Source organism: Xenopus tropicalis, chromosome 5 (assembly GCF_000004195.4).
Source record: "Xenopus tropicalis strain Nigerian chromosome 5, UCB_Xtro_10.0, whole genome shotgun sequence".
Classification (NCBI taxonomy): domain Eukaryota; kingdom Metazoa; phylum Chordata; class Amphibia; order Anura; family Pipidae; genus Xenopus; species Xenopus tropicalis.
In genome coordinates, this window is record NC_030681.2 from 36949873 (window position 1) to 36962745 (window position 12873).

At 39.4% G+C, this 12873-nt stretch overlaps 1 protein-coding gene across 5 annotated transcripts in view; it reads right to left on the reverse strand.

Annotated features, from left to right (window-relative positions):
* Window positions 1-6053: 6053 nt before the first annotated feature.
* rin2 (Ras and Rab interactor 2) overlaps window positions 6054-12873 on the reverse strand; it is an 88237-nt gene continuing 81417 nt past the window's right edge. For 3 of the 5 annotated variants that reach the window (XM_018093777.2, XM_012962710.3, XM_018093776.2), the window contains 2 exons: window positions 8799-8962; window positions 6054-7342 (listed from right to left, as the gene is read on the reverse strand). In XM_018093777.2, the coding sequence (XP_017949266.1) occupies window positions 7019-7342; window positions 8799-8962 (488 nt within the window). In that variant the 3' untranslated portion in view covers window positions 6054-7018. 5 annotated transcript variants of the gene reach the window in all.

Sequence of the window (12873 nt, forward strand, 5' to 3'; positions counted from 1 at the left end):
CACTGTTAATATAGTGAATAAATTACTCCCTATTGTAAAATATAGGGAAATCATCAAGGAGTTCCATGATCATATAAAAGCATGAGGCCCAAGGTCAAGTGCATTTATACAAGTCATGGAACTCCAAGGTGACTCCTTATATCCAACAGGGGAACTTTATTATAACATACAAGTTTCAGTGAGTCATGTCACAGAAATTACATCACTAAGATGCATTTATATCTAATGACATCACTAAGCACTGCATTAAAGGATATAGTTTACAAGATATTCATGGCTTGTGTGTTACTTTCATCTGTATCTAGCTGCCCTTAATCACTGCAGGTATCTGACCTACAACATAAACTTGCCATTAACCATGATAACATTTTTTCACTTAGCTCCTCCCCCAAAAAAGAAAAGGAAACTTTTTTTTTTTTATCAAACTATGATTTATTATGTGCAAAATACATTTAAAACATAAGTATACTAAGAGGAGTTGATCATTGATACAAAGCCCCATTTATCTGCGTCACATCACAAAACAATTCATTTTACATAGGCATCGTTTAAGAATACTTTTTTTTTTTAACATTTTTGTAAATATTTCATATTTATTCTAAAAGCAAACTACACAAAAACACCCAGCCTTAAATAATTAGTGTTATTTCCATTTGAATGTATTTATAAATGTATCTTGTACAGCACAATAATGGGGATGTGTGCCAGCACTCCCAATTCTTTTTGCTTGAAGCTTCTCTTCAAGAACAAGTCTCTAGCTGTAAGTGTAATGTCTGAACCTGCAGACCGGTACAGTACGGTTACAGTCCTATGCTTCACATCCCTTCCCTACCACTTGCTTACATTCTGTTCCTTGCTATGACTTCGTCAAATGAAAATGGTTGACTAGCTAATCAACCATTTTGTGCCATTCTGGAAATTAAGAGGTGGTTAATTAGAACATTTCAGTGACACACCCTAGAACATTCCATATTTAGACTTGTTCTAACAAATAGTGAGGTCTCTGACGCATCTCTCTATATTGCTTTAACAACCTGGCTGTTGCATGGCTGTTCTTTCCTTAGATTTTGTCTCAGCTTGTTGTAAGACATTGACATTCAGTATTTATAGTCATGGGGCAATTTCTAGGAGGATGAGGCTCAGTTGGAGGAGACTAGCTAGTCATCAACCTGCTGCAAGCCTCTGTACACCATTTCAGAGCACAGTGACCTGTAGCTGCCCTAATGAATACAGTGCTGGCTGTGAGTGGCAGGAGCAGGGTGGCACATAGGCATCACCAGCTGCAAAGTGCAGATCACAGCCATTCTCCTTCACTTTTGTATAGTAAATGCCCCCACCCCCAGTTGGCAGCCCTGTTGTTTTTAATCATCTCTATATCGTAGGTAAAATAATGACATGGACATGTAGTTGGATCAACCAAAGTCTGTTCCCAATCACTTTTTCATTTTCCCATCGTACAACATTTCTTACAAAACAGGCCCAGTACCCTTATATTCAGGTACTGCCATATTTGTTACCAGTTGTATACAATTCCTTAGCACCCTGCAGTACTGTCTTGTAAACAATGCATAGAATTAGCACTGAGCTTGGAGATCTTAAATGACATCTTATTACGTTTCAGTCAGGAACATAAACAAAATATTTCAATGGGACTGAAAACATTGTGTATATCCCAGGAGTCCTCATCCTTAATGCCCTATGGAAGACTTTCTATAATAGGTAATGCCTTATAATGCTGAGATCGCTATATTATGATTAGTCGAAAAGATTTATACAAAGGTGCGCCACTGTCCTGGTGCTCCAAATAAATCCATTTTCTTTGATATATTTCCTATCCAATATATCAGGTATGATAAGTGTTTCAGTGTTTCTGTACTCAGTAGGTTTGAATATGTGCTGATTTGGAAACATGTGAGCATTGAACTCAAAGGCCTTTATTGGAGGATGTCAAAATCCCTTTTATTACCATTACAAAAAGAGAGACACTTCATAAAAGCGCTTATTAGGTCACGCATTTCCGGTAACAAATCATGTCAAATTTGCTTTGCACTAGGTTCACCAAGGGCTGATTTATCAAGTCACTGGGCATTACCAATGTATTTAGCCTCTGTCTAGTATTTGATTGCCTCTCTTTATGGCAACTGCTAAACTCTGCCGCACCTCAGTAAGGTACAGTACACAGCAGGGTATGCTTTTACACAAGCCTGGAGGCTTAGGGAGTTCCAATTTTTAGCCAGTACACTGTGCCAGCAGATTACAGTTCCATCAACCCAAAACAGTTTTGGGTGCAGTATATTTTTATAGGCATCTGCACCTATGTATTAATGGATGTTCATGGTTATAGGGATGTGCAGTTGCTGGGAAAGACAAGAACTGTGAGTAAAGGGGCAATAGACTATTTGGGGAATATTTCCCTTTCCACATGTTAGACTGTTCAGTACAGCCATGCTTATCCATTTCCCACAATACCACTTGCTTATACCTGCTTTTAAACACCAACCTCTCCCTGTCAGTGAGCAGCAGAAATATATTCCTGCATGACTAAAAAAAAACCACATATGATATACTGGAAATCCAACAGGAATTTACCCTTGTTTTAATCAGAATGTTCCATTACAAAAGAAATAAAATAGATATATATATATATATACTTAAACATATATTGATGCAATGCTCTAAGACCAGCAAGAGATAAACATAACTTTATATATTAAATGATAACTGATGCACATAATGAGAATGTATAGTTAAAAATCCTTGCAGTTTACCTGAAACCGCCATAAAAAGAATACATAAAAATGAAACATTTGTAGTATTTATTCCTTATTTAGTTTTTTCCTATTAAATATCAGTCTAATATTTACGGAGGATACCTCGATGCACTGCATCAAACAGTGTTGTCAAGTGCTGCCAAATGTTCCAGCCGCCCGTTAATATACATTATTATACATTTATTTTACTGGATATTATAGTAAAGTATTTCAAGACTGACGGACAAGAGTCTAATGTTTGTAGACATACACCAAGAAGAACACATGGGGTATAGGCATCAGGTCTGGATTGGGATTCAAAATAAGCCCTGGCATTTCAGTTACACAGAGGCCTAAAAAGCACCCCCAACAGTCCCAATAAATAGTGAGAGCCCACAGATTGCCAGTCCAGACCTGATCACAAATACAATTCAGTGCAGGGTGCTAATAAAGGATCAACAGGGTCACGCAAAAGACTCAACTGCCCAAACCAACTGCTCTGCTAAGGAGAGACCGAATTACTGCATACGACATATACCAAATACAGCACCATTAGGGTGAATTAGTTGGAAAGCCCATTGCTAATGGGGCAAAAGCTAATGTCAGGGGCACAGGCTTGCATCTTGCCCTATTTGGGATGCTAATCTATGGGCAGTTATGGTGAGAAGGTGCTTAGGGAATTGCTAATTGCAAACAAGTCTTCTATTTGGCTCTGGCCTAAGAGTGATTAAGAGAAAGCCTACCAATGATCAATTGCAGACCCATTATAAAAGCTTTTATAATCTTATATCTGTAAAACCCCTGTGGTATTATGACAAACGTACCCTCCTATAACCACCAGCAATTCAGAAGTAAATACAGCCATCCATACACTCTCACTCATCATATATAGCCTCAACTGCAGAAGCAGAAAAAATCACTTTATATTTAGATTTAAGAAACCCTTTTCTTTATAGCTCAACAGCTGATATTCTTTCATTCCAAGCTCAGGACTGTGCAGTGACAAACACTGCTATATTTCAGCAATGTATTGCACCTTTATCCTAAGCTGTCCCATGTATGAAATGAGCAGGTACCAGTCCAAGAACACCCTATACGCTTGCTTAAAAGAGGGTACATAATCTAAACACAGCTATGGTCTTGTGGTCAGATGCTCGGATTCAATACAGCTGTCTGGCTGGCTGTCAGTTCTACACTAGAGCTATGGGGATTGAACTGCAAACTACTGTTTATTACAAAAAATATTGTTTTTCTAGATTCCTTGAAATGTTTTCATGGAACACGGCGTTCAGGGCTTGTTAAATCCTCTAAGTATTTCCAGCTTATGCAATGTCCTGTGAAGGCAGGAGGTCCCAGGGGAGCCAGCCTCTTTAACCCAGTCCCAGCCAGATGTGAGTATAAGTGCCATGTAATACTGCCTGTATGCCAGCTCTCTGCACTCCTGGAACTGTGTGGCACTGCGAGAGGAACATGGGCCACCCTCCTGCCCTACATTATACTATATGTACACTTTGTCAGTCTCGATTCCTTTATTACACCTACAGTATCATTTGGCTAAAACTGATACATTCTATGACGGAACCCTCATTTCCCCTTTTAATCCAGGATGCCTAGGGCAGGGCTAAACTGGATTCTAGTATGGCAACAGATCCAGCCAAAAGCTGAGCAGTATGACGTTATGATGTATTCTTGTTACACAGGGCAAAAAGTCTCGACTATATCACTGCAAAAAATCAAAGTTTAACCCCCAACATTGCATCTGAAAGGAAAGTACTTGGCAAATAAAATAATTTTGGATTTTTAATTTGTGCATAAACAATGTCCCTAAATGCACATAATAACAGCATAAAGCTGGTTGGCCTTGGTCCAATGAAGTTGAAAACAGAGCTGTAATAATAGCAGTATCTACATTTCAGCATTTCATCAGGGGAAATAATGCTTGCAAAAAATCTATTTACTGTGACATTATCACAGCAGAACCTGTCACCATATATTGCGCTTGGGATTGCCTCAGTAGATACTATTAAAGGATTTTTCAGCTTGTTTTATGCTTGTCAATCTGTGAAATTCAATCAAAGCAGAGGGAGGCTTTCCTGCACAATTCAAACTTTCAAGTAGAGTTCTGGAATGCCTTGAATTCTGAGAGCAGCCAGTAACAGATACCCTCTATGTGTGAGTATCTCCACACCAATCAGAGAAACACTGAGCCCACTGTATATCAGGCGAGCTGGCTTACACTACAAATAAGCAGAAATTATCTAGTTAGTTGTAGCTGCCTAATTCATTTATTACTTGTGGGTTAGGAAGTAACACGGTCAAAGTCTGCCTCCCATTGCATTAACTCTGACGCAACCAATCAGATTAGTGAGTTTTCATTATTAAGTGTTCTAAGACAGTTAAAAAGTAACCTCTGATTGGCTGCATCCTCTCCATATGTGATAATATTAAACGCTTCCTTTTCTGCAATAATAAGTAAAGCAGGGGGTGCACCTGTTTTATGTGTGCTCTCTCTCTTTACCCTGTGAGCTCCCTCTCTATTCCGGGCGCTTGGAACACAAGCCAAAACTAAAATTATAAACAGGCCTACTTAAGGCTAATGCCACACATAGCGTATGGCGCATATTCCCCCCCCCCCCACCTGTGCCTGCACCCGAATGAATTGAATACACTTGGGTGCAGGCACATGTAGACGATATCCACCTAAAAACCTAAGACTTTGCATTGTCTCGCGTTTTTTGCGTATATCGGCTACATGTGCCTGCACCCAAGCGTATATCCTATAAAGGAATATAGAAAGGCTTACACTTGGGGGCTGATTTACTAAGACACGATTTCGAATCCGAATTGGAAAAATTCCGATTGGAAACGAACATTTTGCGACTTTTTCGTATTTTTTGCGATTTTTTTTGGCGTCTTTACGATTTTTGCGTAAAAACGCGAGTTTTTCGTAGCCATTATGAAAGTTGCGCAATGACGCGATTTTTTCGCGCAAGTTTTAACGCTACGAAAAAATCGCGACTTTGCGCAACTTTCGTAATGGCTATGAAAAACTCGCGTTTTTACGCAAAAATCGGACGCATTCGGCCCGTTCGTGGGTTAGTAAATGTGCCCCCTGGTATCCTTTTAGCTATGTATGCAGTTGCAGCATAGTGACAATAGTTTAATGCAATTGCAGCAACGTAACTCACAATCTCAGTGAAGAGTTGTAATAATAATGCATATCAGTTATAGCTTAAACAGTCGGACTGGACTACCAGAGGATCACCTGGTGGCCCAGGCCATAGCTTGCCCCAAGTCTGAGGCTGAAACGGCAACTATACTTTATTTTCCTTCAGAACTGCACTTAGTACAAAGGAATATCTTCTTGTAATAGCATTATAAACATAGGAGGAGCTCTGCACGAGCTGGCCTCTTAAACCTGAAAGCAGGGCCAAGTAATTTATTTACAGATGCTTAGGGAAGAAAAGAGAATGGATAATACATGTGCAGTCAGATTTCCATCAAGCAAATTCATAGGGAAACGATAAAATAAAGGTATTCTGCCCCTTTAATATCTAGAAGCAACTGTAATAATCAACAGCACAGCTGGTGATATGTACATTGTTTGTAGACCAATAGGCTTTGCAGAAGGCATGTATACTAAAAGCTTCTTTAAAAGTATCAAACCTGACACACCTACAAAAACAACTAATTACAAAATTGTTTGTTTATAAAAAAAAAAAAAACATTTACAAACTGTGTGTATAATACAAACACTTCAGTGAAGCCTCCACTGACTGTACAATGGCAACACTGTCAAGGTCTATGCATCCCTGTCTATAAACAGGTTTGCAGCAAATTATGGCAGGTATTGCTGGCAACAAATGCAATAAAGTAGGAGTTTTATTTTTACCCCTGCCCTACGCTTTTTCCCTGGAAAAACAACCCGTTTAGGCAACAAGACACATAGGAAGTTTTTTTTTTTTTTTTCATTCTCCATACCAACGTTTTACAACCACGATGGTAACCTGGCCCATCAGTAGTGACTTCCATGACAATTCTACAGGGCCTGAAGAGCAGTTAAAATAACTTCAAAACATTCCAGATGTTTGGTCCAAGAAGTTCAATTTCCACCCTACTGGGCCTTCAGACATGTCGGTTCCAACTTGTGACTGGAGTGAGTTTATAAGAGCACAGAAAATGCTGATAACCACGGCGCTACCGACACTACAGTCTTTGTACAAGTGGCCAACTAGATGCAGCGTGCACAAACTTTACAGCCAGAAATACTACATCTGCATATCAATATCTTCCTCATCATAGCTGATGACACCTTGAAAGTCACTTAGGATGCGTTTGTACACAAAGTGAAAAACTTGGAGCTGCGGTCGACTGTGCAGCTCCGCTTTGATTTTCTGGGGGTACGTGTCCTCGCTCAGCTGCTGCCAAGTGTCGTCGATATAAAGGAAGAGGCCGTAGTTTTCCGGGTCTTGTATGCCAAATCTCTTTGCACACATGTGGCAGACGTCCTCGGTGGTTGTGTAAGGCTTTACTATTAATGTCTTGCCTGTGCATCCAGAGTCAGCTTCCTGCAGGGCAACCCTCAAGTAGTTCTGCAGCAAAAAAAAACAGCAAACATATCTCAGAAATCCAATTTTTGTCCCTTGGCAACAAGTGGAGTTTGCAATTACATGTTTCTTCTATTTTACAGGTATGAGACCTATAATCCAGAGACCCGTTATCCAGAAAGTTCTGAATTACGGAAAGGCCATCTCCATTTTAATCAAATACTTGTCAATTTTTAAATTATTTCCCTTTTTCTTTGTTTTAATAAGACAGTACCTTGTACTTGATCCTAGCTAAGATATAATGAATCCTTATTGGAGCCAGAACAATCATATTTGGTTTAATTACTGTTTAAATCATTTTTAGTAGACTTAAGGTATGGAGATTAAAATTACAGAAAGATCCCTTATCTGGAAAACCCCAGGTCCCGAGCATTCTGGATAATAGGTCCCATACCTGTACAACCCAGCAGCAATTTACTGACACAAGCACAGCAAACTGTAGTGCAAATAGAAAGAGAGAGAGAGAAAGCAACGTAATACAAAGTACAAAGGTTGCCCTAGGTCTAGTCTACTCCTTGACTGGTTGTTACGAATTATAACAACTGGTTCAAACATTGCCCCTAATACAATATAACCCCATAAGAACACTGAATATAGCACAATATAGCTAAAGCCACAAGTGTATTGCGCCTTAAAATGCGAGATAATGCGAAGTCTCGTGTTTTTAGGTGGATATCAGCTACATGTGCCTGCACCCAAGTGCACAGGCAGGAGGATTGTTTAGCGTATGGAGCGTATTTTTGGCAAGCGTTTTTCGGCTTGCCGAAAATATGCGCCATATACTACGTGTGGCATTAGCCTAAGGGCATCCACTTACACAGTCCCATAAAACTACAATTTGCATTTTGTATAACTTATAAATACTACGGATTGTGCAATAACGTAGTCACTTGATATGTATGAAAGCTAATCCATAACAGAATATATGGCCATTTCTTATATCTACTGGCTATAGCAGAGTAAATTCTACAGCATTATCCCCAGTGGCTCACACGTTGCTCACCAACCCCTTGGATGTTGCTCCCAGTGCCCCCAAACCAGGTAGTTATATTTGAATTCCTGACTTGGGGCAAGTTTTGGTTGAATAAAAACAAGATTTACTACCAAATAAAGCCTCCTGTAAGCTGATAGTGTGCATAGAGGCTGCCTAATAGCCAATCTTGGCCCTTATTTGGCACCTCCATGAGCTTTTATGATGCTGTTTCTCTCCGAGTGTTTTTATATTTGACTGTGGCTCACGAGTAAGAAAGGTTGGGGCCCCTGTGCTACAGATTGACCAGGGGGCCTGATTTGACTCAGCTGCCTAATAAAGAAGCCTTAAAGCTTGGCTAGTCAGTCTACAGGAGAGCACTGACTGAGAGACATAGAGAGGTGTCTGTGAATCCAACTTACAGAATCTATGTGCCTGCGCAGAGGTCTGTAATATTGTCGATGACTGTACCTGGAAATCATCAATAGATGGAATGCTTCTGTTTGTTGTCCTCCTCTTGTGCCATTGCTTCAGGGTGTCTCTGGTCTCTGAGTTCAGTAACCGTGCTGCTTGCTCTTCCTGGAAATTCTTTATCAGGGAAAGTGCTCCATACGCACTGGTCAAGTAATAACCTCCTGTGGAAAAAAAAAAAGAAGGGTTTGTAGCAGAGATCAAACTATTATCATTAAGTATATTTTATGCATGCATTTTATATATTATACATGGAGTGTGCTAGCATAGCAAGAATAAAGGAACACATTATTCATTAAAGGGGCAGTTCACTTTTAAGTTAACTTTTAGTTATAGAATGCAAATTCTAAGTAAACTTTCAATTGGTCTTCATTTTTTATTTTTATAGTTAAATGATTTGCCTTTTTTTATCCTTTCCAGCTTTTAAATGGGGGTCACTGACCCCAGCAGCCATAAATCTATGAGGCTACAATTTAATTTTTATTGTCAATTTTCATTATTTATCTTTTTATTCAGCCCCTATCCCATTCATATTTCAATCTCTTATTCAACAATTCCTTGATTGCTAAAGTAATTTGGACTCTTGCTGCTGAAAACTACAAAGTGGAGAGCTGCTGAACAAAAAGTGAAATAATTAAAAAACAACAATAAAAAAATAAAGACCAACTGCAAAATTGTCTCAAAATAGCATTCTCTACATCATAGAATAACCCCTTTAACTGTGCACACTGGGCGTATGTTGGCGGCTCTCCTTTTTGGACACAGCAACACTAAGGGCGAAGGCACATTGGGGAGATAAGTCACCATGACTTTTAAAAATTTTGGTTGCAGTGACTAATCACAGCGACTTTCCCGCCATAGGGTACTGTATAAGTCGCTGCGACTAATCGACTAATTCACCCACTTTCTATTGATTCCTATGGAATTTTTATGAAATGTTGAGCTCTAGCTTTTACCCATTGATAAATACACCTCTTAAAATCCCATAGAAATGAATAGAAAAGGAGTAAATTTCATAAATCTGCCCCTAAGGGTTGTATTTATAAACATTGGAGACAAACATACCTGGTCTCATAGCAACCAATCAGAAATTCGATTTCAAAAGTCTCCTACAAGTCAAAAAACAAAAGCAAAGAATGGTTGCTATGGGAAACATCACCGTTGATGTTTTCCTCCATTGTTAATAAATACACACCTTAATGTATATTCTGTTAACACATGATGAGTTTTATATATAAAAATCTGCTGATAGATTGTGAGACCCATTCATGTGGGGACAAATTTTATTTTAGTGTTCCTGTCCTTTGAGTACTGAACACAGCATGTCAAATGCCTGTCCTTTCTAATCTGTTGGGATGTTAAGTGCTCTCTCATCTCTTGTTCTGGCATTTACTATTATTACATATGGGCGTTCGTCACTGTGGAGATGCCAAAGTGCTGAAGAATGAAGACAAGGATTAGCCAAGTTCAGGAAGGAAGAAGGAGGCGTTCTCCTGTTATCTGAGACACTCAGGATGGAACTATTTAGTTCAGCTAGACCAGAATAACACAGGAATTAGGCCATGGAAAATGGAACTGTACACAATTATGTTTTACTGGACAAGGAAAATCTTTGTTATATTGCACAATGTTCCCTGGGCAGGGACAATTATTTCTATATGTTTCCTTACTTCCTCCCTCTGCATAAACCCAGCCACCCAACATGCTGTTCTTCCATTTATTTTGGATACAGATGCAAACAGAACACTTGCTCAGGAATGTTAGCAATGTTCACTGGATGAAAGTTCATAGGGAACATGATAAAAGACAGGATGTAGATAGAATAATGCACACTAGCTGAACACAAAAAGAGCTTTCACATACTGTTTTACAGTTTTTTGTTGGATATTTGGACAATGAGAAATAACCTGGAAATGGGTGGCACCTAATGTCGGGAGATCATGAGCACTAAGAAAGCCTTCAGTCGTCTCATTGGGGCACCCAGGAGAAGCAGGAGGGATGAATATTTAGGCAGGGGGCTCTGGCTGCCAGAATTTATTTCTGCAAGGGGGTTACAGGGGACAGAGTGGTTAAATGTGTCTAGGGGTATTATAACAGGTCACTTACTATTTCCAGATGTCTAGGGGGGCTTAAACTGGGAAGGGCTAGGCAATATTTGGAAAGACATAGGGTTGGACTGGGGTGTGTAGGACCCACTGGGGCTTCACACTCCCACAGGGGCACTCTGATTCCTGCCCAATCCCCTCCCCACCGAGCAGGTGTACATCCCTGGAAGGAGATCAGTGGAGCAGTGTCGGCGAGGATCAGGTCTGGAATAGTGGGGCCCACTGGGTTTTTTTTCTGTTTCCCCGCCAGTCCAGTCCGACCCTTGAAAGACACTGTTTGACATATGCGGATGGTGATTATTTTCTTTGGGGAGGCTAAAAAATCTATACTCCTTAATATTTTTGGTTCTACTCTGCTACTTGCTAATGATGTTTAATATCTATATGCAATGGCAGCTGACACAGTGGACAACTTTTTGGGGGGATTTTTGTCAGACAGATGTATGTTGATAACTTTACAAGTACTGAAGCAATACAGTTTGTAGCAGCAGTGCAACACAAAAAATGGTCCCTTAAAATTTAAACTTTTTCAACTGCATTCAGTCCCATATCTTACCCTTTGTATGAGCACTTAACGTTAAATTAATTCCATATTTACACCTACCTTTACACTTAGCTCACAGTAGTAATTTTTTTTGTCAACTGTCAGCAGTTCCAGCCCTCATGACAGCTTCATGTACAGCAGTTCCAAATCTTTAACCCCTCCAGTTATAAGTCCCATTAGAATTAATATTATTTTCCTATGATATCCTTGCAAGATTAACTCTTACAGCCACAAAACATTTATTGTCTTGGCCCCTGACTTGTCTCTCCATTATTAGGTATAGAAATACAAAGTTGGTACATACAGCTATGCATAAGTTTGCAAAGCAAACACTTCCCATATACAACAAATATCCATAGCAATGCAGCTACGTTGAGTAGCAGGGTGATTATTATTAATTGAATAACATTCCACACCTTTACTTCTTGCTTCAGTTTCCCTGCGCAGAGATTCTAGATCTGTGTGGCCCCACCCCCTGCTGGGCGGGCACTTACACTCTGGAGTAGGTTAGGGAAGAGCAGTGGAGCCTAAGCCTAGGAGCCAAAGAAGACTGAACTCTTGAGACAGCAACACTTGATTACTACTGTCTTACACTTGCATATCTTCACTTCTCCATCACACCCTTATCCTTTCCTTCCGAGGACTATCAGTGCCCTTGCTGCCTCCCTCACATTTGATTACTAGAACCTTGTACAGCACAGTACTACTGGCAAGTTAGAGTACATTTACAAAGGACTAGGTTTTGGGGAGGCTTAGCCTCCCCAAGCCTTCATTAAAATCCGCCTATGCTGTTTCAGAACTACAGCTTCTAGCATCCCACCTTCCACCTGCAAAAGTACCTATAGCTTAAGAACTAAATAGCTGAAATTGTCCATATTAATTTCAGTCTAAGCAGCAATCAAATATACCTTAATACAAACTTTCATTACAACATGTTAATAGCAGTTGTTCCTTTAAGCATATTTATTTATCCCTTTCTATTCTCTGGTTTTGAGTCTTGAAACAGTGTAGCAAAGTAACCACGGCGCAGGAAAATGAAAATGGACAAAGATATACTACTTTCTATTGCACTTACAAATGACAAATAAAAACACTGAACATTTGCAAATAATTTATAAGGGAATGTTGCTTAGAAAATTACATTTTAATTTATTATGCAAAAAGTTTGAGTTGAGTTCTCCTTTAACATGGTGTACTTATTATCTGCATTGTCTTATTTGAAGGAAGGGTTTAGGTTGCATAGTATACTGATTTCTGTTGGTGGCTCTAGGTATATCTGATCATTTTTCAAGTGATGACAAATTAAGGCAGACATAAGAACTTCAGAAGAAACTTATCTTCTCTTGGTTGAAATTGGTCCCCTTATCCCTGTCACACACAATTCTATTTTTATATCTTTAAAAGCCTTTGAAAAGCCAACAGTTAT